This window comes from Vombatus ursinus, unplaced genomic scaffold, assembly GCF_900497805.2.
Source record: "Vombatus ursinus unplaced genomic scaffold, bare-nosed wombat genome assembly UNPS02014817.1, whole genome shotgun sequence".
Classification (NCBI taxonomy): Eukaryota; Metazoa; Chordata; class Mammalia; order Diprotodontia; family Vombatidae; genus Vombatus; species Vombatus ursinus.
Window position 1 is genome coordinate 12905883 of NW_020954595.1, and position 22818 is coordinate 12928700.

General features: G+C 48.3%; 2 protein-coding genes across 4 annotated transcripts in view; one reads left to right on the forward strand and one right to left on the reverse strand.

The window, feature by feature from the left end:
- Positions 1-11072, reverse strand: part of ECM2 (extracellular matrix protein 2) — a 40624-nt gene extending 29552 nt beyond the window's left edge. For 2 of the 3 annotated variants that reach the window (XM_027835889.1, XM_027835887.1), the window contains exons 1-2: positions 10969-11072; positions 1487-1785 (exon numbers count right to left, since the gene is read on the reverse strand). In XM_027835889.1, coding sequence (XP_027691690.1) covers positions 1487-1766 — 280 coding nt within the window. In that variant the 5' untranslated portion in view covers positions 1767-1785; positions 10969-11072. Of the gene's footprint in view, positions 1-1486; positions 1786-9717; positions 9940-10968 lie in introns of those variants that run through there. The other variant, XM_027835888.1, reaches the window with a different exon arrangement.
- The window catches only part of CENPP (centromere protein P), a 192431-nt gene that overhangs the window by 142988 nt on the left and 26625 nt on the right, over positions 1-22818 (forward strand). The window lies entirely within an intron of this gene.

Sequence of the window (22818 nt, forward strand, 5' to 3'; positions counted from 1 at the left end):
CATCCCTGGCCGGATGGGGGACGGCGCTTGTTTTGTATGAGCTGTAGGAAAGCTTGGATGGCCGGGACTTTTGGAAAATTCATCCTGTGTGATTTGGAGTTTTCCCTCCTTTACATCTGGACCCTCTGGTTGCTAATGGATTGTTATTTGTTTGGGCCGTTGGACAGAGGGTGAAATCTCTGATGGAAACTACAGACATTCTGTACATCCGCTTCACCAGAAGCAGCCTCCAAGCTGTTCCGTCTATGTCTACTGAAGGCTACCACCGTCCCTCATTGCAACCTCTCACTCTTGCTGGGCTACCACAGGGGCCTCCTCACTGGCCTCCCTGCCTCTAGTCTCTCTACAATCCATTTCATCGTCCAAACAACAGCTAACATCCACATTTGACCACAACACTCCCTGCTCCAACAGCGCCATCCAGCAGCCTTTAGAATCAAAGACCATGGTTGTCCTGGAGAGCTTTGCACAACCTGGCCCCCCTCTCCCTTTCCCCTTGTTATAAATGACTACCCTTGGTTTATTCCTGTCGGCCTTGCTGCAGCTCCTCAGACACCACATCCTATCTCCGGCCTCCGGGCCTTTGCTTTGGCCGTCTCCCAGGCCTAAAATTCCCTCCCTCCTATTTCTGTCTCTTAGAATTCCCTTGTTTCCTTTAAAACCGGGCTCAAGGTCACTATTGACATAAAACCCTTCCTGATTTCCTCAGCTGTTAGTGCCTGTAAGGAATAAGTGAGGGTTAAATTGTAAGAATGACAAATGCATTTTGTACATAGGTCTTTACGTTCAGGTTGTCTCCTGTGATAGAGTGGAAGCTCCGTGAAGGCAGGGCCTGTTTCTGTTTGGTCTGTCACCCACATCCCTAGCACAGGGCCTGGCACATTGTTGTACTCCCCCCCCCCCGTCAGAGGTTGAGGAAACTGAGGCCTGGAGGGGATGGCCCTGCCCACATTCATGCAGCCCGGATCTTCTGCCACCGACCACTGCGTTCATTGCCCACGTCACGTTAGAGACTTGTCTTCATCCAGGCCGTTTTCTACGTCTGTCTTTTACTACCACCTTTCCCTGTTCCTGCCTCCTCTCACCCTTCACCCCTTGCCAACAACAGCACATGAGATCTTTGTTTTTCTGGGATTTTCTATGCACTGAATTTTTGATAGACTCTGAAAACAAACGCTGAGACCCAAGGATGACCAGAAAAGAGAGGGAGAGGGAATGAAGTGGGAGACAGGAAAGTGTAATAAGTGGGGGTGGGCTGCAGGACAGAAATGAGAGCCTGGGGAAAAGTAAAGGGGCCTGGGAATCAAGTCAGAGGAATGGTGAGAACAGGGACGAACCAATGGATAGCAGACGTGCTGCTGGTGCGATTTTAAATTAATCTTTGCAATTATTGATGGAGACAAACAATGTAATTGGAAAATTTGGCTTCAGAAAAGCTCCTTTGAACTCTGTGCCAATGCAGTCATCAGAGCGGTGCTGGTCTTACCTGGTAAGACACTGTAGCTCGACTCTTCCCCCAGAGAGCTCACGAGCAGCCCGTCCATGCCGACGACGCTGTCATCGATGTCCCCGAGAGCAGCCGTCCCTGCTTGTCCTCTTGGCTCAGTTTGCCGATGTGATCCACGGTTGAGGGAGGGGCTCCTCCTGAGGACTCTGTGTCCCGTGCTCTGTTTCAGCCTTCTGATATTTTCGGTTGTCGCATTTTGAGCCACGTCAGTGTACAGACTAATGAGAAGAAAACAGTAGATCCCAGTGGCCAACTTCATGCTTTGTTTTCACCCGTTCCTGGAGAGGAAAAACCATTGCAGAGTTTAGTCTCCATATCAGTCTATTGCTATACTATAGGAGGGTATATATTTCAAAGAAAGCACAAATGTTCTCAAAAGCTAATGATCTCGCCCCTTGTTCAAGACAAATTATGTCCTCCAGAGCCTGAAACCAGGAGGGCGGAGTGCACTGTCTGGCCATCATCAACCTTTCATGTTTTTAAAGGAGGGATGACGAGTCTACAGTAGGAAAATGGTACTTCCAAGCTCTGTGACCACGTGTGGACAGACAAGCTTTGTGGCTAAGAAGTCATTCCAAGTTCTGCCAGTAAGAAGTCACAGAACTGTCTGTACCTCTCAGAAAGCACGACTTTGGAAGGAGGCTGTATGAGGCACTACCAGGGGCTGCACGTGTGTATGAAATGCTACGAGAGGCTGTAGGTGAGAGTGTGCCACTACAAGAGTCTGTACATGGCACTACCAGAGGTTATGTGTGTGTGGACAGGGCACTACTAGAGGCCATCCACATGTGGGGGGCATTGCCAGAGGCAAACCTGAAGAAAAGACTTCATGACTTTGTAGTGACACCACCACGTATGTTTCTAGAAAGACTGCTGTTGGAAGCCATGGGCCGGCAAGCCTCTCGTGTGTCCACTCTTGGGATAGCCCAGTATGCTGTGGACCGCTGCAGGATCGAGGAACAGTGGGATGTAGCAGGCAGAGCACAGGACTGGAATTCTCCTTTGACGCTCGCTAGTTCTATGACCCTGGACAAATCACTTACCCTCTCTGAATTTCAGGTTCTGCATCTCTAATGAGAGGCTCATTACATCAGCAGTACTTCCTCACCAGGTGAGCTTGTGTGAGTCTTGTAGCCCGCCAGTTCTCCTCCCACCCCAACTCATTCTTACGATCTTCCCCACTCGCCATCCCAGTGGGGTCGTGGCTCTTTTCACTAGGGATTGTTCCCAGCCCCCTGCCCCATTTTCCAGGGTTTTCCGAACTCGTTTTCCTTCTAGAACACTGCAGTGTTCTGTTCACTTGCCTCTCTGCTCCCATAATCCTCCCCTTTTAGAAGCTAACAAGCTAAGGATGTGAAGGGAGAGACAGCCAGATGGTTATTGTGGGGCGACCAGGGGTGCATCCAACAGTCTCTGAGCAGCTTGTCGGGGTCCCCAGGGGTCAAGCACTGGAGAAGGAAGAAGGCAGGTGTTGCACTGTGGTGCTGATAGCAGAGGAAGAGCAAAGGGGCCCAGTTCTTTGTCTGAGACCCCAGTCGAGATGGTTAACGAGCCTCCCGCGGGTCAGCCACAGAAGGCCTTGGCCATGTGGCACCTCAGAGTTTTAGTGTGAGAACCCCAGCCCCATGTTACTTGTACCCTTAATGCCACTGAATGAAGACAGGCCAGGTGCCAGAAAACTACCCAGAATTGACTGTTTTAAACTCAGGTCTGTTCATCGCTCTGGCATCTGCACAATCTCAGCAATAGCCACATAACCTGGGGAAGATGTCTTTGTTCATGAGACCCCACAGGTGGCCTGCTTTGGTAACTGGGGACTGAGAAGCTGGTGCTGGGGGGGCCTCTGTCCCAGGCGGCCGTGCTCCGCCCTGCCACGTTCCCCTGTTTGACACTCCGGATCACTCCCTGGCTTGTCTCTCGCCTCTTTGCAGTCACCGTTGTCGCTCGGCCCAAAATCTTGTGAGGAAGGGAGGGAAGAGAACATATTTTAGGTCTTGGTAAATAAGAGGGTCACTGCCAGGAAGTCCATTCATTTAGACAGGAGCCTGCAAGGACTGCGGGCCAAGCCTCAAGTCCAAGAAAACAACCCCGTCAGGACGGAGCACTTCATGGTAGGAATCCAGATAAGTAGGAGAGCTCAGAGTTCAGAAAACCCTGATCATCAGGAGTGAGTAAGCCCATGTAGCCACACATAGTGGGATGGCTCCAGAGGCCACCAAGGAGCTGGGCTCTGGGCTTCAACTGGGCCAGAAGCTGCACCAAAAAGCTGTGCCCAGTGGAGAGGGACTCTCCGTATTCACACCCTGGATTTAGTCAGCTGTCCAGAAAACCACAGCAGAGGACAAGTCTTCTCTGAGCCGGGCATGTGCCTCCGCTCCTGGACCCATCTTCCCTGGCCTCCTGGCCAGGCCCTGAAGAGGGAGAGGGAGCTAGTGCAGAGAAAGCTTCCACCAGAACCAGCAGGCACTGACGAGCCCTCAAAGGGTCTGAGTTCACAGGGCCTTTTCTGCATCACCTTGGGCAAGTCATTTCCTCCTCCGTGAAATGAGGGGGTCAGACTAGGCTGTCTCCAGGGTCCCCTCCAACCTGAAATCTCCAATGCTCTGACCCATGGGAAATACTAGAAAACTGTCATTGCTTTCAGGAGGCCCGCCACGTCCAGTGAAGTGCCTTTAAAGTGAGCTTGATGGGGGCGGCCGGTCTCTTGCCTCTCGGGTCCCCCCCCCACCTGTCAATCAGTGATCCTAAGTGTTCACAGTAGCTAGCAGGGCCATATTCATTGTCACTGCCCTTCGGAGCAGTGTGACTGGGAGGGGGTGGGCTCAGACTCAGGGGATCTCACCAATGCCAGTGCTCTGTGGGATGGAGGGCACCGCCCACCCTGGGCAGCTCTGGCCCATCTCCTCCATTAAGGCAGATCTTTGAAATGTGCCGGCCGCCTTTCTCCCGACCTCACAAGGACCCCTGCAGGGTAGTGCCCGGGATGCCCACCTCTCCTCTCTCCCCATTTCTAGGTTCACAAGTTGCCAGGAAACCTTTGACTATGGTTCTTCTCACTTTACTGTTCTGTGTGTTCACCTCCATCTCTCCACTGCCCTCTGAGACTGAGCGTAGCATTCCATGACTCACCAGCAGAAGGTTGGTATTAAAAACCAAATAGTTTGAAGTCTTAGGAATGATCTTTGAAAAGGAAGAAGAAAGGAAATTACACCAGTCTGAGAACTGGGAAGATTCTTTCCGCTCGGGGAATGAATGCATCACCGTCATAAGCTGGCTTTATGGAAAGAAAGCAGTGACATGAAGAAAATGGTGTTAACAGCCAAAGAGGAATCCAGATATTTAAAAATCACTCTGGGAGGTTTGGGCAGGTCTGTGGCCACATCCCTTGGGTCTGTCTGCAAGGCAGCTCCCAGGGGCCTTCCCCAGCTCTCTCCTCAGGACAGCCTTGCCTGGAGGGCATGAGGCTGACTCTGTGCTCCCCTAAGAGAGGGGGCACCAGACTAGAATGATGCCATACCCCTGAATAGTGGCCATCCAGGGGAAGTTACTTTTAGGATCAAGTTGCTTTCATGGTCACTGCCCCAATGGGGAAGGGGTCCCCGCCCCGGCTGCGTCAAGGGCTTGATTCCCTACCCCCCAAATGCCAGTTGCACAAAGACCGTCACCAATGGTCAATAAGCCGACAGCAAACAGAAATGCTAATTCTCATATGCCACACGATACCCAGCGTGGCTGAGTTCTCCACCTGAGGGCAGATCGCTCAGCCCAGTGAAGAGTACAAGTCCCCAGTCCTATCCAAGGGGAAATTTCTCCCAAGTGTGTGGTGAAGCACGCTGGAAATAGGGGCCTGTCGAGTCATCGGCTCTTCTACGTGTCAGCTTGTTTCCAAAGGATTTTTCTCCCTCCGGTGGCATCTCCCTGAAGAAAGCCTGGACCCCACATGTGTCCTTTCTCGAAGCCAGAAGCCAGAAGCCAGAAGGAGGTCTCTCCTCCCCCCAGCTCTGGCCATCTCCACCCTGCACAAAGCACAGAATGTTGAGTAATCCTCCTCATCAATGAGGAGAACCTTTGGCAAATGCCCTGACTTGAACCCTACATTGCATTTAAATAACAATTAGACACTGGAGTGGGTAGCTTTTTGACAGGATAAACTGATGTAAAGAAAAACTTTTGGGGCGAGCTGCTGTATCTTTAATATCAGGTTTAAATTTGTTCAAAATACATGGATTCTAGGGCAGCTAGGTAGTGCAATGGCTAAAGTAGTGGGCCTGGGGTCAGGAAGACATGAGTTCAAATCCAGCGCTCAGACACCTAGCCTGAGCAAATCACTTCACTCTGTTTGCCTCAGTTTCCTCATCTTAAAAATGAGCTGGAGAAGGAAATGGCCACTCTAATATCTTTCCCAAGGAAACTCTCAGTGGGGGCCATGAAGAATCAGACGTAACTGAAATGACTGAACAGTAGCAATATGGCGCCATCCTATTTGATTACATTCAGACAGTCAGTTGGTTATTTTTTCAGTTGTTTGATTTTGTTCTGACATTTCTTTCTTCAGGATTTTGATTTCTGTTTGGTCTCTTCTAGTTTTCAGGGATTCCATTTCCTGATTAAGACGTGCCATGCACCTTGTTGGCCATCCTTCCGGGTCTTCCCTCCGGAGCTTTGACTCCCTTCTTTATCTCTTGCTTCCTTTCCTCTGGGTGTCCAGGAATGCTTTGGGCCTCTTCTTGTGTTGCTATGGAGTTAGATTGACAATAGCATGATGCTTCTCAGTGTTTTCTTTGACTTGCTCGTCTCTCTGGCTTTGTTCCTGAATTGGAGATTTGTACCAGCAAGGGGAGGTACCTCCCCTTATAGAGTGCCAGGCTGGTCAGATCTCTTGGTCTCCCCTGGGCCCCTGGGTCACTGTACTCTGAGATTTTGGATCCTGGATCGTCAGGGCCTTCTTTGTCCTTTCACATAGAGAGATAGGAACTCTCTCAGTCAGGGATCACCTGCACTGAGCAGTTACTGCCCATTGACGATCCCCTGGGACTTCTAAAGTCTTCACCCTGAGGATGCTGTGACCATGCTGGGTAGTTCCCAGGGAGATCTCTACACTAGTTGTCTTTGGCAAGCCAGCCAGCCTCGCTAAAACAGCAAGGCTGCTGGAGGGGGAGACAGGAGGCAGCAGATGCTGGGTAGGTCAAACTGCCACCACTCTACGTTGGCCACCAGCTCCCCTCGGACTCTGATGGAGACAGCCAAGGACCCTGAGCCCAAGAGCCTTGGGAAGAGAAATGTCCCCCAAGCCTCCAGACCTGCTTCCAGGTTGAGGGGAAAAATCATTGTGGGGAAGCAATCAGCCTTCTTCATCACCACTGATGATTATGCACAGGCAAACAGACACAGGAATCCTAAGAGTGTCAGCAACCCCAGACCACTTGTCCTGCTTCCATCCCAGCCCTCACAGCCATAATCAGTGGAAGCAAATCCCATGAAGAGCGAGTTGGCCATCCTTACCAAGTACCAACCAGGAGCCACCCACAGGGCGAGCAGGCCGGCCTAACTGAAGCAGCCAGGCTCCCTAAGGAAGAGACAAGCGGCAGCCTGGGCAAATGCAAGTCAGGTCAAAGCCACCCCTGGATTCCCAGCTCACCCCAGACCCCGATGGAAACAGCCCAGGACCCTGAGCCCGAGAGCCTTGGGAAGAACCAGGCTTCCTGCCCAGCGCCCCCAGGGAGATGCAGCCTGGGCCCTGCTCCTGCAGGGGCTGCAGGGAAAAGGAAGCCATGGTCACCAGAGTCCCAGGCCCTCTCTAGACCCGGCTCCACATCAGGCACTGCCGTGACTCTCTCAGTGGGGAATGGCCCCCTGCTCTGCGGCTGCCCCCTCAGGGCCCTGGGGCCTTCCCCAGATGGTGTCTCCCCCATTAGAGGGAGGGGCCCCCGAGAGCAAGGCCAGGCTCACGAACATTTGTGCTTCTGCTGCTGAGCCCAGAGCTTTGCACAAAGAGCTTACTAAATAGTTCAATCACGCCCTCATTCTTTCATTCTGGACACGGGCCTTGCAGCCTCCAGATATCTCATCTTTAACTGTGCTGATGCTTGCTTTCTCGGGGGCTCCCTTTCCTCCTGCCCCTGGCTCTCTCACTTTTGGTGCAGATTTGGGATAGGAGAAACTACTATCGTTTTTCACTGGACGTCTTGCTTGTTATTCTGCCAGTTTTACCGGCGTAGGTGTTGGGGAGCTTGACTCCGCACCTCCTGCTCAGGCAGTCATTTTGGCCAGAAGTCTCCTTTCCTTGGCTTCCAAAACTCTTCCCCACCTGCCACAGTCTGTCTTTAGTCCCTGCCCACGTTCTGCAGGCTAGCCAAACCAGCCCTCTCTGTGCCTAGCACACACGACACTGCGTTTCCCATCTGCGTATGCTCTGGTCATGCCCCCTGCTGAGAATGTGCTGCCTCCATCCCACCCGAGGACGCCCTCCCAAAGGGCTGCTGACCTAACCAGTTTTTTCTAGCTATTTGTATTCATTCGCTGCGCACTGATATTGTCTCCTGCACCCCAGGTGTAGGGAGCATCTCTTTCTTGGTCCTCCTTGTATCTTCAGGTCTAATAAATACGTGTTGATTGAGTGATTGAGGCCTCTGGTGATGAAGGACCTCGGGGGCAGGCTGACGTGCTGTGGTAGGATTGATGAGAGGGCATGGATGGGAGGTGGTCAGGTCAAGCAGGTGTGGCTAGGTTGTGATCTGTGCCTTACAGGGAGTGTCTACATCCACGAGATCACAGGAAAAAGTGGTAATAATGATAATAATTGTCTTTTATGTAGCGTTCGGCAGCTTGAAAAGCAAAATTTCTACATTGTCTCACTGGATCTAGTGAGACACAATCACGTCCTCTTCCCTGGAGTCCCTTAGTCAGCCACACGTCACTGCCACCGTCCACGGCCTTCCTTCCTGTGCCTCTGAATGAGGATGGAGAAAAGCCACAAAACTGCTTCCTGGGTCCACTATGAATTTACATTATGGAATCTCACCTGGGCCCTCACTGCTCCAAGGCAATCCTTTCACACCTCCCTGCTCCCATTCACCAGGGCAGATTTTCCTTCCTTTTCACCCTTGCTCAGAGCTCCCGCAGCTCCTCCTTCTACCTTCTCAGGCAACAGCCTTGATGTCTGTGTTGCTGAAGGCCTTGAGGCCCTTCTCCAAGAGCTCCCTCTTCTCCCTCCTCATCCCCCGTTCCCCATCTCCTATAAAGAGGTGGCCCTTCTTGCCCAGGCAAACCCCTCTGCGTGTTCGTCATCCCATTCCATCCCGTCTGCTCCAGCCGATCGCCCCTCCATCACCCTCACCCTTTCACTTATCATCAGTCTCCCGGCTACTTCCCTGCTGTCTATGAATATGCCTGTGTCTCTCTCACCCTTTAAAAAAAAAAACCCACTCATTTAATCTCCCCCAACCAGCTGTTGTCATATCTTGTCTCCCTTTTGTGCTTAAATGCCTTGAAAAAGCCATCTAAAATTGATAGCTCCTTCTCCTTTCTTCTTTCTCTTAACTTTCTGCAATCTGGCTTCTGACCCCACCCTTGAAGTTCCCTCCAAAGTTACCCTTGATCTCTTAGTTACCCAATCTAACAGCTTTTTCTCAATCCTCATCTTTCTTGCCCTCTCTGCAGCCTTGGACAATATTGATCACCCTCTTCTCTTTTGGTTTGCATGACGCCACTCTCTCCTGGTTCTCCTCCTGTTTGTCTGACGGCTCCTTCCCAGTCTCCTTCGCGTGATCTTGGCGACCTCCAAGGCTCTGTCCTGGGTCTTCTCTTCTCCCTCTATTTCTTTCGGTGATCTCATCAGCTCCCCAAAATTCAACTGTCATCCCTATGCAGATGATTCTAAAATCTGTCCTCTCTCCTACCCTCCAGGTTTGCATTGCCAAGTGTCTATTGGACATCTCAAACTAGACATCCTAAACTCAACATATTCCAAACCAAAAGCATTCTTTCCCTCTTTCCACCAACACACAACTTTTCCTAGCTTCCTTATTGTTGTCAGAGGTACCACCATCATCTCAGTCACACAGCTCACCTTCCTCAACCCACCATATTCACTCCATTGCCAAATCCTATCGATTCTACCTTTGTAGTGTCTCTCCAATATGCCCTCTTCTCTCCTCTGACACCGCCACCTCCCAGATGCAAGCCCTCATCACCTCAATTACTGCACTCACCTCCTGCTGGGTCTCCCTGACTCAAGGCTCTCCCCAGGCAGACCCTCCTCTGCTCAGCTGTCAAAGTGGCCTTCCTAGATGGCAGGTCCAATCATGTCATCCTCCCCATGATCCATTCAAGTGGCTTCCTCTTACCGCTTAGATTAAATAGAAAGTCCTCTGTTGGGCATTGAGAGCCCTTCGTAAGCTGGCCTCATCCTACCTGCCCAGACTTCTTTTGCCTGATTCCTATCCATGTGTTCTTTGATCCCGTGACCCTGGCCTTGTAGCTGTTCCTTGAGCAAGACCCTCCATCTCCCCATTCCAGACATTTTTCACTGCCTAGAATTCTCTCCCTCCTCATCCCCGCTTCTGGCTTCCCTGATTTCCTTCAAGTCCCCACTCAAATCTTGCCTCGTCTAGAAAGCGTTTACCCATCTGCCTTCATGGTGAAGCCTTCCCTCTGAGGTCATCTCCAATTTGTTGTCCTATCTGTCCTTTGTGCTGTCTCCCCCATGAGAGCACAGGCCCTGTGAGAGCAGGGACTGTCTTTTGCCTTTCTTTGTATTCCCAGGGCTTGGCACAGTGCCTGGAACATAGTAGGTATGTGCCAAACGTTGATTTGTTGACTTCCCCTCTTTGTTACTGACTTTTACTTCCATGTTGGCATTATCTTCTGAGATTTCCTACAGTGGTGGCAGGTATTTGAAAGTCCATAATTGGTTCCTATTTAGAACCAGGCATCTTCATTTCTAACCCTGTCAATTAATTCTCTGTAGTAATCAATGAGTTCATAACGTTTTTGTTTTCTCAATGTGATTTCCATTAAACATCTTTCATTCTATTAAAAACATATTAATTTCTCATCTTGCCCTAATTCCCATTTATTTTACTCTACAAATTTGATTTTTAAAATACTTTTCAGTAAATCCTTGATCATTTTTTTCAAGATTAAGAACTCTACAGAAGGAATGAAACTTCCGAAGTGTTTCTATGGTCAGTGACACTCATCTATTGAGAAATTCGTCTAGCTAAGACATACAAAAATGATTTCATTTCCAGCTACGTAATATCTGAAGTCCTTAGGACTATTCATCCTGAAAAAACAAATTAGTCGATAATACGTACTTTTAAATTCTAAAAAGCTTTTACCAAACTTAATCTTGTCCAGTGTTAAACATATCTGCATAGTAGGAAATATAAAATTATTAAAATATCACATCAACCATTCTATACACTTTAGCCAGAATTCAGAATTGAAAGCTTGTTTACCTGGAAAACTAATCTAAGTAGAGTCTGCTTGTTGTCATTTAGTCTCCAGTTGAAAATGAAACAAAATCAGACGGCTCTCTTAAAAACAAAGAGAATAACAGTAGGAAATGTTGAAACATGTTAAATAACTTCCTAATAAGGTTTGAAATAGCTCCTTCCCTTGGGGATAAAAGCTGTTCTGTGCTTTGTGCAGAAAATCAGCCAATAAACTTACTAAGGAAAATAAAGTTACCAAGGAAAATTTTTAAAAAAAGAAAAGAAAAACAACCCAGAGGAAAAATGGAAAGCATGTGGTCCTTAGGCTGAACAGGCACAGCTGGAAAGAAAAAAAAAACAGGGAGGAACAAGAAACAAACGATTTGAATGATTTAATTTGTGTTCTGTTTCTAAACCAGAAATTTCAAAGCAATTAGTGATTTGCACGATTTCATTGGAGTCCTATTAAACTATAGAAGTCCTGGACTATCCAGGGGAAATGTTTTTCTTCTGAAATCATTTTCATTATCGCCTCCATTCAGCGGGGTTTGGAAGGGAAAAATCCCTGTGACATTTAGAGTTTAAAGTAGGAAATTTTGTGGCAGTATGATCTTATGCATGGGTTCTTTACCTCACGTCTGTGATCTTGTTTTTTAAAATATTTTGATAACCGTACTTCCCTATAACTGGCTTCCTTTGTAATCCTAAATATTTTATGCATTTAAAAGCACTGTTCTGAGAAGGGGTCCCCGGGCTTCACCAGACTGACTGACTGCCAGAGAGGCCCAGGCTCCAGATGCACTGAAAGTCCCAGGGGTCGGGCCGTGGGGCAGTCTGGACGCTCCCTCGGACTGGACCACGTAGCCTATTTACACCTGGGTTTCCTCACGTGTGAAATACAAGAACATTAGAGAACATCTGTGGGCCACAACAGTCAACAAGGGAGAAGAAGCATGTGCCTGCCCAGGAGCTGTGACATAGGAGTCTGTCCGGCTTTTATTCTGTCACTTTTAGGTCACTTTTATTCTGTTGGCTTGGCCCCCCTATAACAGGCCATATTTAGGCCTGTATTCATTCATGTAAAGAGTATTTTATAATTCTGTGCCTGTGGTGCTCTGTGTGTCTGCAGATTCCCAAGTGTCCTACGAAATATCTGTAGTTACTTCAAATGGAATTTCTCTCTCTTCCTGCTAAGTTTTGTTGCCGACGCACACAAACGCCGGTGATCTGTGTGGGTTTGTGTTCTATCTCGCAGCCTTCCTGAAGTTGTTCATTGCTCTGATTCATTTTCCGTTGACTCTCTGGGGTTCTCCAGCCAAACCATCTCATCACCCGTGGAAAGCCGCGTTGTGTTTCCTCGTTGCCCCCGTGTATTCCCTCCATCTTTTTCTTGTCCGTTTCTAGCGCGCATTTCTAGAACTCAGTTAAATAGTAGTGGTGATGACGCACGTCTCAGCATCACCCTTGGTGTTTTGGAAAGGCCTATTAAATCGAGGCTAGCTCTTGGTCTTAAATATATGTTGTGGTGACTCAGTCACGTCCAGCTCTTTGTGACCCCATGGACCAAGCACACCAATGCTGTCCCTGGGGTTTTCTTGGCAAAGATAACTGGAATGATTTGCCATTTCCTTCTCCAGTAGATTAACGCAAACAGGGTTGACTGACTTGCCCAGAGTCGCACAGCTAGTAAATTTCTGAGGCTGGACTTGAACTTGGGTCTTCCTGACTCCAGGCCCAGTGCTCTATGCACCACGGCACCACCTAGCTGCCTCTTTAGATATCTATTACTTATCATATTAAGGAAACAGACGTTTATTCTCGTTTTCCAGTGTTTTAACAGGAACGGGTGGTGTGTCTGGGAGCGTGTCGTTGTCCCTGCTGGCCCGGAGAGTGGGCAGTCAGCCTGCTCTCTGACCCCCGGCTCGGGCAGAAACACAAAGGTCCCGCACTCAGCAGAAGTCACACTGGAGGCGATGGCCTCACCCACACTTTGCAGACTCTTGGTGCATTCTCACAGCCCCTGTGGGCCGGTGGAGGTGCTCCATAGGAGCTCCCCTCCTGCGGGTGCCTGGCTGGTCGGTGGCTCTCCCTGGAGCTGCTCTCTTCGTGGCCTCAGTGCCTGTTCCTGCTGGGCTGTTTTCAGTCTCTCACAGCCCTCGGTTCCCCCAGGCCGCTTGCGCCCCCTCACAAAAGACCAGACGAACACCATGCCGGGGCCCTAGCCTGCGGGCCTGGAGGCTTCTCTTGGCCCTCAGTGCTGGTTCGTTCCCTGGGCGCCTCTGCTTTGGTTTGGGTCTAGGCAGTGACCTCAGCTTCCACAGGTGCCCAGCCCAGGGCATCGCTGCCACCGATGCGGAGTGAAGGCCCGGAGGGGTTGTCACTTGGAGTGACGAGCCAGCTGGAATTCAAGGCCGGCTGCCCCGCTTCCAGAGCTAGTATTCTTTCATCAAAGTCTGCGCTCTCCAGGCCCTCGGATCCTGAAACCCATGTCTGTGCTTAAGCTTATATAAGTAACACGAGTTTGTATGATGTCCTTTCATCGAAGAGGGATTACTCTGCAGTCTAAGCCAGCGTGTGTTGGCGCTCCAAAGGTCTGACCATTGCAGAAGCACTCAGAGACAGAGGCCGAGTGATCACACGAGGCTGAGTGACCACGCTGTGTAAGGAGAAGGGTTCGGCCGCCCCGAGATGGGGGCCGGGAGACAGCGGCAGCGGCCGTTGCCGGCCCCATGGTCAGAAAAGGAAGTGAAATTAAGAGAATTTCAGGGACTGGCGCACCCAACCAGTAGATGTCAGGCAGACTTTGAACCCAGGTCGTCCTGACTCCAAGTCCCACATTCTGCCCACTAGGTCAATCTGCTTGTTTTATTGATAATTTTAAGAGTTTTGTGGTCATCTCAAACGGGGAGACAATCAGAATTTGGGTGCCCTCCTTGGTAGACTCGTCTTCTCATTCCAGTGCTGAAGGCATAAGACCTAGCAAAAACCCCATCAACATTTACTGAGTGCCTACAGTGTGCTGGGCCCTGTGCTAAGTGCTGGGGATAACAAGGAAAGCAAAAGGTGTCCCTGCCCTCGAGGAGCTCCCAATCCAATGGGGGAGGGGTGGGGCGAGGAAGCCCTGCCTCGGAGGTTCAGACTTGATGTCCTTTGGCAGATGATGAACTTCTGGAGTGGAAAATGATGAGGTGGGTGCCCGGGGTACCCTCCTTACATGGCAGAGGATCTGGGAGGACTCACCCAGGGCTTGGGCTGAGCCCCAGCAGGCACGGGCCCTGGCCTCAAGGAAATCGAAGCTTCTTGTGGCCTTTGTAAAAGGAGGTGCTTTTACCCCAGGCCTTGGTGGATAGGGAGGGTCTCGCCAAGAGCAGAGGGCATACCTGTGAGAGCCAGGCGGGTCCAGGGAGGGGAAAGGGGGACGAGAAGAAAGTGACCAGGATTCGAGGGGAGGATGAGCACGCTTGCTAACGTCAACCCCCGGGATGTCATGTGGGCAGCTGAGAAAGTCACCTGTGCTGGGAGTGGGGAGGTGGCCTCAGAGCAGGGAGCGGGCAGTTGGAGAGAGTTCTGGAGCCAGCCTCTCCAGAGCCTTCAAACCCCAAGTCCTTCCCATCCATCTTTCTCTTGAAACTGCCTCGCACTGCCCACCGTGGCCACCCTCCCTGCCCACTCCCAGGCATGGTGCAGCTGTCGTCAAGCAGCCCAGCCTGGAGGCCCAGGAGCCAGTGTTCCTGAGATAGCAGCTCCAGCTGCAGCCTCTCACCTAACTGTCTCCTGCACATTCTCTTAGCTGGCCTTTCATGCCTGCTCTGGGAGAAGTGTGCACAGATGTGGGTTTTAGCATCAGCTTGGGCTCCTTCAATAATAGGGATTCTTTTCCTCTGATACACTGTCTGAGAAGGGGCCCCAAACCAGCGAATGACCACACTCTTCAGAGGCATTCTCTGTGGCCAGTCCCTGAGCCAAGCACAGAGGGGGGTGTCCCCCGCCCCCGACTGGAGGCTTAATAACAACTCCAGAGCTGGCTGTGTTTGTGCCGAGCCTCATTCTTTGCCCATGACCAGTGGCTGATGTCACCATAACCTGCCATCCCATCGGAGGGACAGCCTCGCAGTGGTCAGGACCATGTCGGTCTTCATTCTGGTACTGTGTCTGTAGTCCACTCAGCCCTCTCGGCTTGGGCCTTTGGGAAGTATCCCCGCAGCGTCCCCACTTTGCTCTTAATGCTGCAGAAGGTACAGGTTGTGTGGTCGGTACAGGGGTCATCAAACTGCTGCTGAGCCCCAGGGTGTCACAAAAGCTTGCTACAGGGGCCCAAGGCCCGGAGCTAAATTTTAGGGGATTTTTTTCTTGGTTCTTTTTTTAAAATTATACTTATTTTAACATTTGTTTTTTAAAATTGAATTCACAGTTCTCTCCTTTTCTCAGATTCCCTTGATATTCTGGACCCTTTGTTCTTCCAGATGAATTTTGTTATTTTTTCTAGCTTGATAAAACCCTTTTTGGTAGTTTAAGCGGCGTGGCACTGAATGAGCAAGTTAATTTGGGTGGCATTGTCATTTCTATTACATTGACTCAGCCTGCCCACAAGCGCCACAGAGGCCTCCAGATGTGTAGATCTGACTCCATTCGTGTGAAAGGCGCTGTGAAGTGACGTTCAGGTGGTTCCCGGGTTTGTCTTGGCAGGGAGACTGCCGACTATTTTATATTGTCTTCAGCCGTTTTAAATGGAATCTCTTTCTTTCTCTTGCTGCTGACTTTGTTGGTGACATATAGAAACGCTCATGGTTGTGTGGGTTTACTTTATATCCTGTGACTTTGCTAAAGTTGTTAATTATTTCAACTAGATTTTTAGTAGATTCTGTAGGATTCTCTAAAACTAACATCTCTAGTACAATATTGAATAACAGCGGCGATAATGGAGGCAGCTAGGTGGTGCAGTGGATAGAGCGCCGGCCCTGGGCTCAGGAAGACCTGAGTTCAAATCCAACCTCAGACACATAACACTCACTAGCTGTGTGACCCTGGGCAAGTCGCTTAACCCCATTGCCTAGCCAAAAACAACAAACAACAGTGGCAGTAACGGGCATCCTTGGCTCACCCCTGATCTTACTGGGAAGGCTTCTAGCCGATCCCCATTACATACAATGCTTGCTCGTGATCTTAGATGGATACTACTCATTATTTTAAGATCCATTATCTCCTATGTTGTTCAGTCATTTCAGTTGTGTCCAATTCTCCGTGATTCCATGTGGGATGTTCCTGGCAGAGATACTGGAGGGGTTGGCCATTTCCTTCTCCAGCTCATTTGACAGATGATGAACTGAGGCGAAGAGGGTGAAGTGACTTGCTCAGGGTCACCCAGCTGGTAAGTGTCTGAGGCCAGATTTGAACTTCGGTCTTCCTGACTCCAGGCCCAACGTTCTATCTACTCACTTCAGCACCCACCTAGCTGCCCTGTTTTTTCCTGTGCTCTCTAGTGTTTTTACTAGGAATGGGTGCTATATTTTGTCAAAGGCTTTTTCTGCATCTATTGAGATAATCATGTAATTTCTGTTGGTTTTGTTCCCGATATGGTTAATTAAGCTGATAGTTTTCCTGATATTGAACCAGCCCTGCATTCCTGCTATAAATCCCTCCTGGTCACAGTGTCTGATCCTTGTGGTATATTGCTGTAACCTCCTTGCTAGTGTTTCATTTAAAACTTCTGCATCAATATTCGGTGGGGAAATCGGTCTGTCGTTTTTTCCTCAGTTTTTGCTCTTCCTAGTTTAGGTATTGAAGCCCTATTTGTGTTAAAAAGGGATTTAGTAGGACTCCTTCTTTGCCTATTTTTAAATAGTTTGTGTCACATTGGAATTCATCGTGCTTTAAATGTGCGGTAGAATCCCCCCCAAAATATACAGAGACATACGCACGTGTCCATATAGTTCATGTCCATTTCCATCCACTTTATACACATGTGCACACACCCATGTCTTGGTCTCCACTCAGGCTTGCCTCCGTCTGGAGCTGGCGGCTGCTGTAAATGTTGTTGGTGAGGCCCGCATCAAGGACACAGGTCATTCTCAACGATTTATTAAAGCTGGAAAAGTGGGCAAGTGGAGGAGGAGCCCTCGTCCCTTTCTCCATCCCCTCCTTTTCATAGTAAATCGCCCTGGTGCTTTCTCCACGCCTTGGTGCCTTCCCTTTCAGATAATCAGCCCCTCTGCTGGTCAGATCTCTCTGCCTCCGCTTTACAGACATCCCTGCTTCCTCGTAAAGCACATTGGGGATGGGGATATTGAATCCAAATGTAGTGATTCCGTTGTTATGGATGGAGAAAGCAGCCAGTTAGAGGAATCTGGACGGGTCTCGTCCATTTGTTGTCCTTCTGTCCTCACCCTTGGATTCTTTGGGGATGACCTGATTTAATTGGACGCCTCACCGAGCTCTCAGCCACCCCTCTCCTTTGGAGCTATTTTATCATCTTCCACCGTAAGTTTATATTCTAAGTCACTGTTGTCCTTGACTGTACTGCTTCTTTACTTGGGAGGAAGACTGTGTTGACTGTCCCAGCTGGCCACCCCTCCCATGCACCCTCTGCTCCAGCCAAACCGCTCCCTGGGGAGGACGGTCCGTCTCCGGGCCTTCACACAACCCATTCTCCAGAGCTGGCGTACGCTCTGACCCCTCACTTCTCTCAAGCCCAGCACCATCTCCCCCAGGAGCTCTCTCCTGATCCCTTTGCCTGCCTCCTTCACCAAATTAGCTCGAATTTAATTGGTACATTTCCTTACATTTACATCGATATGGGTTGCTTTTCCTGCCAGAATACTTGAGTCCAGGAACTGTTTGATTTTTGTCTTTTTATTCCCGGTTCTGAGAGCCTAGTAGGTGCTCACTAACTGCTTATTTTGTTTGTTTTTAAGTAATTTTTAAAAACATTCATATTTTAAAGCCTCGAGTTTCCAATTCTCTCCCTCTCTCCAGCCCCTCCCCCACCCATTGAGAAGGGCAGCAATATGGTATCAATATACATGCAAAATCATGTAAAACATATTTCCTTATTAGCCATTTTTTTAAAAGCAAGAAAAATGAAGTGAAAAAAGTCTGCTTCAATCTGTGCTTGGGGTCCATTAGTTCTCCCCAGAGGTGAATAGCATTTTTCATCATGCATCCTTTGGAATTGTCATTGTATTGATCAGAGTGGCTACAACTTTCATAGTTAATTATTGTTGTACTATTACTGTTACTGGGTACAATGTTCTCCTGGCTCTGCTCACTTCACTCTGCATCAATTCATGTAGGTCTTCCTAGGTTTTTCTAAAACTGTCCTGCTCATCATTTCTTATGGTGCAATAGTATTCCATCACAATCATATACCACCACTTGTTCAGCCATTCCCCAATTGTTGGACATCCCTTCAATTTCAGTTCTTTGCCACCACAAAATGAGCTGTGTCTATAAATATTCTTGTACAAATATGTCCTTTTCCCTTTCCTTTGATTGCTTTGGGGTACAAACCTAGTAGTGGTATAGCTGGGTCAAAGGGTATCTACAGTTTTATAATTCTTTGGGCATAGTTCCAAATTGTTCTCCAGAATAATTGGACCAGTTCACAACTCCACCAACAGTGCATTAGTGTACCTATTTTCCCCTCATCTTCTCCATCATTTATCATTTCTGATAGGTATGAGGTAACACCCCAGAATTGTTTTAATTTGCATTTCTCTAATCAATAGTGATTTATCAGTGAGTGGGGGAGGTGTTGAAAGGAGAGAGAGAATTTGGAATTAAGAAGGATTTTAAATGACAAAAGTAAATAAATAATAAAAATTTAAAAATTAACAAAAAAAAAGAAATGAGATTTTTATCAGAGAAACTTGCTGCAAAGATTTTCTCTAATTTTAACTGTATTGGTTTTCTTTGTGCAAAACCTTTTTAATTTTATATAGTCAAAACCATCCATTTCATACTCTGTATTATCCTCTAGTCCCTTTTTGGGCGTGTAGTTTTGTCCCTAGATCTAAATGGTGCATTCTTCCTTTCTGCTCTAAGGTGTTTATGATTTGATCTTCTGTAACTAAATCACTTACCCATCTGGAGCTTCTCTTGGTGTCTGGTTTGAGGTGCTGATCTAAACCTCATTTCTGCCAGGCTACTGTCCGGTTTTCCTTGTCACATAGTGCATCCTAAACCCTTCCCTTTCTTTCCCTTACCTTGGCAGTTGGGTTTATCAAACATTAGGCATTTCATTTGTTTCTGAACAATGCATAAATTTTCTGTTCATGTGATCAAACTCCTTTTTTAAAATGTACAAAATCATTGTGCTGATTATAGCTTTGTAATAGAGTGTGAGACCTGGTCCTGAGGGACACTTTTCCCACTATTTCCCTTGAGATTCTTGACGTAAAGGCAGTGGTTATCGTGCTTGACCTGAAGTCAGAGAGACTTTACTTTAGACACTTACTAGCTGTATGACTCTCAGCTAACCTCTGCCTTTCTTAGTTTCCTCATCTGTAAAATGGGGGTAATTATAGCACTTCACTTCCAGGGCCTTTGTGAGGATCAAATGAGATCATATTTGTAAAGCCCTTCACAAACCTTAAAGTGCTACATAGATTATAATTATTATTATCATCATTATTATTAGTACTGAGTTTTTATTCTTCTAGATGAACTTGGTTATTATTTTTTCTAGATCTGTAAAGTAATCTTTTAGTGGTTTGATTACTATGTCACTAAGCAAATTCATTTAGATAGTGTTGTCATTTTTATTATGTTGGCTCAGCCTACCTATGACCTATTAATGTTTTCTCCAATTGTTTAAGTCTGTCTTTATTTCTTTAGGGAGTATTTTGTAGTTTATGTTTCTCGCGTGCGTATTTGGAGATCGACTCCCAAGTATTTTATACAGATTGCAGTTATTTTTAATAGAATTTTTCTTTTTGGCTCTTCTGCTGGATTTTGTTGGTAACACACAGAAATAATGATGCTTTATGTGGATTTATTTGACGCCTTGAAACTTCACTGAAGTGATTGTTATAATGAATTTTAGATGACTCTGTTCTCTAAGTAAACCATCCTATCTTCAACAAAGGATTGATATTAATCCATTATCCGCAGTGCCTTGGATGTAATGTGGTTTTCTCTTTATCTTTTTAACCAAGTTGCTGTTGCTTTCTCTGAGACCATGCTTAGCATTCCTGCCTTTTTTAACTCAGCTGAAGCATGCTAGTTTTCCCTCTAGCCCTTGATCTTAATTCTGTGTGACTCTTCATATTTCAGGGATCGAGCAGAAACACTGTGTTGTTGGATTCTGCCTTCTAAGCTTCTGGTTACTCTTTTCCATCTTATTGGAGAGTTCATCCCATTCGTGTCCATAGTTAGGATCATTAATCTGTGGGTTTGCCTCATAAATACACGATGCCTTCTGAATTTATTCTTTTATACTTTTCCTCTCTTTGTTTCCCACCCTGCTCTTTTCAAAGAAGAGGGTGGTGAATGAGGAGTATCATGATACTGGTGACCTATGCCTGATGCCACCTTCTTCAGCTCCCTGGACTCTGCTCACCCACATACCAGTCATGGGTTCTCACCCTTTCTTTCCCTTATGATCCACCCTAGGAGGTTAAAGTTGGCTTTGCTTGTAATTAATCCCTCCCTGATTCTGCCCTTTCCTCTTATCCTCCCCTTCTCTTCTCCCTGTTTTCCTATTGAGTTCCATGTATTTTTATATCAAACCGTGTGTCTGTGTGTGTCTGTGTGTGTGTGTTCTACTCTTCTTTGACCAGTTCAGATGAAAGTGAGGTTCAAGTGATATCTGCGCCCCCTGCCTCTTCTGCCGTGTGTGTGTGTGTCTGTGTGTGTGTGTCTCTGTGTGTCTGCGTCTCTGTGTCTGTGTGTGTCTGTGTCTGTGTCTGTGTGTCTGTGTGTGTGTCTGTGTGTGTCTGTAGTCTTATGTTTGTGTACTCAGATTAGGAGGTAGTGATTTTTCCTCCCTTCCCCTTCTTTCTTCTGTAGTGCACTCCTTTTCCTCTACTTTTTCTTTCTTTTTTAAGCCCATCAAAATAAGGGGGTGGCTGAGTGACACAGTGAATAGAGCTCTAGCCTGGGAGTCAGGAGGACCTGAGTTCAAATCCAGCTGGGCTACCATTGTAAAGAAAAGGAGAACTTGGAATCTGAAACTCCAAAACGGAAAAGATAAAGGCTCACTCCCAAGAATAACTAAGTTGACACAGCTGACTTCAGTCCTAGAGGGGGGCGAAAAACAGACCTCTAATGAAATAGAGGACTCCCAAACATTTTCCATGAAAAGATCATAGAAACTTTGAAATGCAAACACAACAATTAAGAGGAACTCAAAAAGGCTGATACATGTGAGCAATTGGAAGAGGCTCTACAAGGATGGGTGTTTACATTCTAATAGAAAGAAATGTCCCCTCACAACCTTAATGTCCTCAGTGATTCTAGAGGAATCAGGCATGAAAGGAAAAGGGCATGCTGGTGGCTTTCTTATATTCTGATAGTCTTCTTTTCTTTCCTTCTTTCTTCCTTCCTTCCTTTCTTTTTTTTTGCTAAGTGACTTGCCCAGGATCACACAGTTAGTAAGTGTCCAGTGTCTGAGGCTGGATTTGAACTCAGGGGTCCTCCAAACTTCTGGGGTATTCTTCACTGCCTGATTTGGAGCGAGGGGTGATCATTGCCTTGCTGGCCTTGCAGATTTGATTGGAGCCCCAACCCCTTCCAGTCGCCTAGAAGACTCTGCTGTCCAGAGTGGCTGGGCACCCAGTCCAGGATCAGAGCCAGAGAGTTGCTGCTCAGGCCCACAGTACCATACTTGCCCCAGTTCCCTCCCGACTTCAGGGACATAGAGATGCGGCTGACATCTGTTTCCTGGTCCTGCCCCTTGCACAGTACACACAGCCTCCTGTCCCCACAACAGGAGCCAGCCCTGCTCCCTCGTCATCACAGCACGTAGCGCCATGGGCCTCCGCCCTGTCCCCACGCCAGGAGCCTCCGCGTGGGCCTTGCTGGCTGGACGTCCTCTTCCCTCTGTGCCCATAGGGCTGTCTCCTCGTGCTGCCCTGGGCTGGAAAAATAACTCACTCTGCTTAGTCTGGGACACTTCTTTGATATTTGCTGGAGGAGCTGTTGGAGAAAGATGAACCGCACTCCCCGTCCCCGTCCCCATCCCCGTCCCCCACGCTGCCGCCCCTGCTGGTCTCCCAGGGCCACGTTTCCCAACATTTCTCAACATTTCCTCTTCACCCTTTCCACGTCCTCCATGGTTCTGAAGTCACCAAGCAGGGAAGTGTGTCTCGATTGGATTCAGAGGCTCAAATCCAGCTCCTCCTGTAACTTCTCCCATTTCTCATCCTCTAAAGGACGTTGGTGCATGAGCTTTGACCCTCCTCACGGAGAGCTCGGCACGGGCACTGCCACGGCCATGCCTCTGCTCACTCTGCTGTCTGTGACCAAAGTCGCTTCCCTCTCCATCCGGTTACCCTGAATACGCCTCTGCCCCGACTCTAACCCTAACCCTAAATGCCCGAAGCTAGGTGAAACCCCCTCCATCCCGCCAGTCATGACCTTGTTGTGCCCTCATCAAATATACTCTAACTGTAGCATCCTGTGCTATGGGATGTGGGTGTGTCCCTGAAAGCAGGGACCTGTGTCTATGTGTGTGTGTGTGTGTCTATGTGTCTGTATGTCCGTGTGTGTGTGTGTATCCCTGAGGGCAGTGCCATGGAGATGTGAATGGGTCGCTGACGGCAGGGACCCGTGTGTGTGTGTGTGTGTGTGTGTGTATGTCTGTGTGTCTGTGTGTCTCTGTGTGTCTGTTTGTCCGTGTGTGTGTGTATCCCTGAGGGCAGTGCCATGGAGATGTGG